This window comes from Asparagus officinalis, chromosome 3 (assembly GCF_001876935.1).
Source record: "Asparagus officinalis chromosome 3, Aspof.V1, whole genome shotgun sequence".
Taxonomy (NCBI): domain Eukaryota; kingdom Viridiplantae; phylum Streptophyta; class Magnoliopsida; order Asparagales; family Asparagaceae; genus Asparagus; species Asparagus officinalis.
The window spans coordinates 7831469-7832870 of record NC_033796.1 but is presented as its reverse complement, the minus strand read 5'-3'; the positions used below and the strand labels follow the sequence as shown (position 1 = coordinate 7832870).

Genomic DNA, 1402 nt, shown 5'->3' with positions numbered 1-1402 from the left:
AGAGAAATGTAATTCCATGTAAAGAAACACAAGTTTTGAGTTTTCCAAACTTTTTCAAGAAATAGATTGTTTTGCTTTGGTTCGCACATAAAAAATGGTGGGAAACCAATGTATTTATTTTTCTTGTATTTGGTTCGCATAGAAAAAAAAGAAAAACTTTTGTAAACAAAGCAGAGAAGGAAAAAAATCTGACGTGGCAGAGTTTTCATCAATTTCACTTGGTTGGGGAAGGAAATCGGAGAGGGAAAAAAATCTTAATTGGCGGCGATTTCAGCAGAGTTTTCCCTCTTCCATTCGAGCGAACCAAAGCGGCACAAAGAAATGGACGGAAACAAAAAAGCTGACGTGGAGGGCTAAAAATCTGACGTGGAGGGGTTTTCTGAGTTTTCCACCCCTTATAATAGCGAACCAAACAACCCCTAAACTTCAAAACAAACAAGAAACCATATGTGATAAATCACGTCTTACTAACAAGCTAACATTTCAATTTAACTATTAAGTGTTATAATAAATAAATATGTTAACTATAAGTGCTTCATATATCTTAATCAAAAGTACTCTCGTGATAAAAATATATGGAAATAGTGTAAATACTTTAAAATAAATAAATAAATATGCCAGAGTAGATAAGATTCTAATCTTGTTCCCACTTCAGATCTGTCAACCACGATGCGTACAGAAGACGAAAACCAATAAAATAATGAGCCTGCAAAAAATATTTCTAAAACGGAGCCAGTTTAAAAACAAAACAAAATTTGCAAACGTCACCCATGCCCCATCCACGTGAACCCTGTTCGCTTCGCTTTCCCACCCAAAATGCCAACAAAAAAAATCCCACCCACGAAAACCATACGGCCGCGCTCAATATACTCCCCCTATTATATTTCTCTATAGTCCACTACAATATCCAAAATTATATAATAAGGACAAATTTATTATTCGAGTTAAAAAAAGAAGCTTTTTCCACTCTTTCCCCCTCACCCTTAGCCAGTTTTTTGTTAACAAAGAGCATTTAATCTGGGCGTCCTGTAAGACCCCAGAAGTAACTTACTAATGACCTAAGCGCCCCCTTTCCTTCTTACAAAAACTTTGCAAAAACCACCCTAAGACTCCTCCTACTCCCACCCCTCGCCACAGTACCAAGACAAAGTAGGCGGTTGCTCGTCGTGAAAGAAGCTACTGCAGGGTTCGTCGCCGGCGAGAAATTCATCGTCTTCAACCTTGAGAATATGCTGCTGAAAGAAGAAAGGCGACGAGAACGAAGAATTTGCAGCATTGTTGTTTAAGGAAATCAAAGGGCTGGCCTCCTGATCGTTGAGAACCGCGCTCGAATCGCTGTCGGATGAGCCATCTTTGTTATTGTAGATCAAGGCTACAGGTTCTTCCTCCTCCTCTTCAACGG

The 1402-nt window shown here is 38.8% G+C and overlaps 1 protein-coding gene across 1 annotated transcript in view; it reads right to left on the bottom strand.

Moving 5' to 3' along the window:
* The window catches only part of LOC109832835 (homeobox-leucine zipper protein HOX4-like), a 2700-nt gene continuing 2152 nt past the window's right edge, over nt 855–1402 (bottom strand). Inside the window, exon 3 of the mRNA XM_020400280.1 lies at nt 855–1402. This exon is cut by the window's right edge and continues 97 nt beyond it. Coding sequence (XP_020255869.1) covers nt 1116–1402 — 287 coding nt within the window. The 3' untranslated portion in view covers nt 855–1115.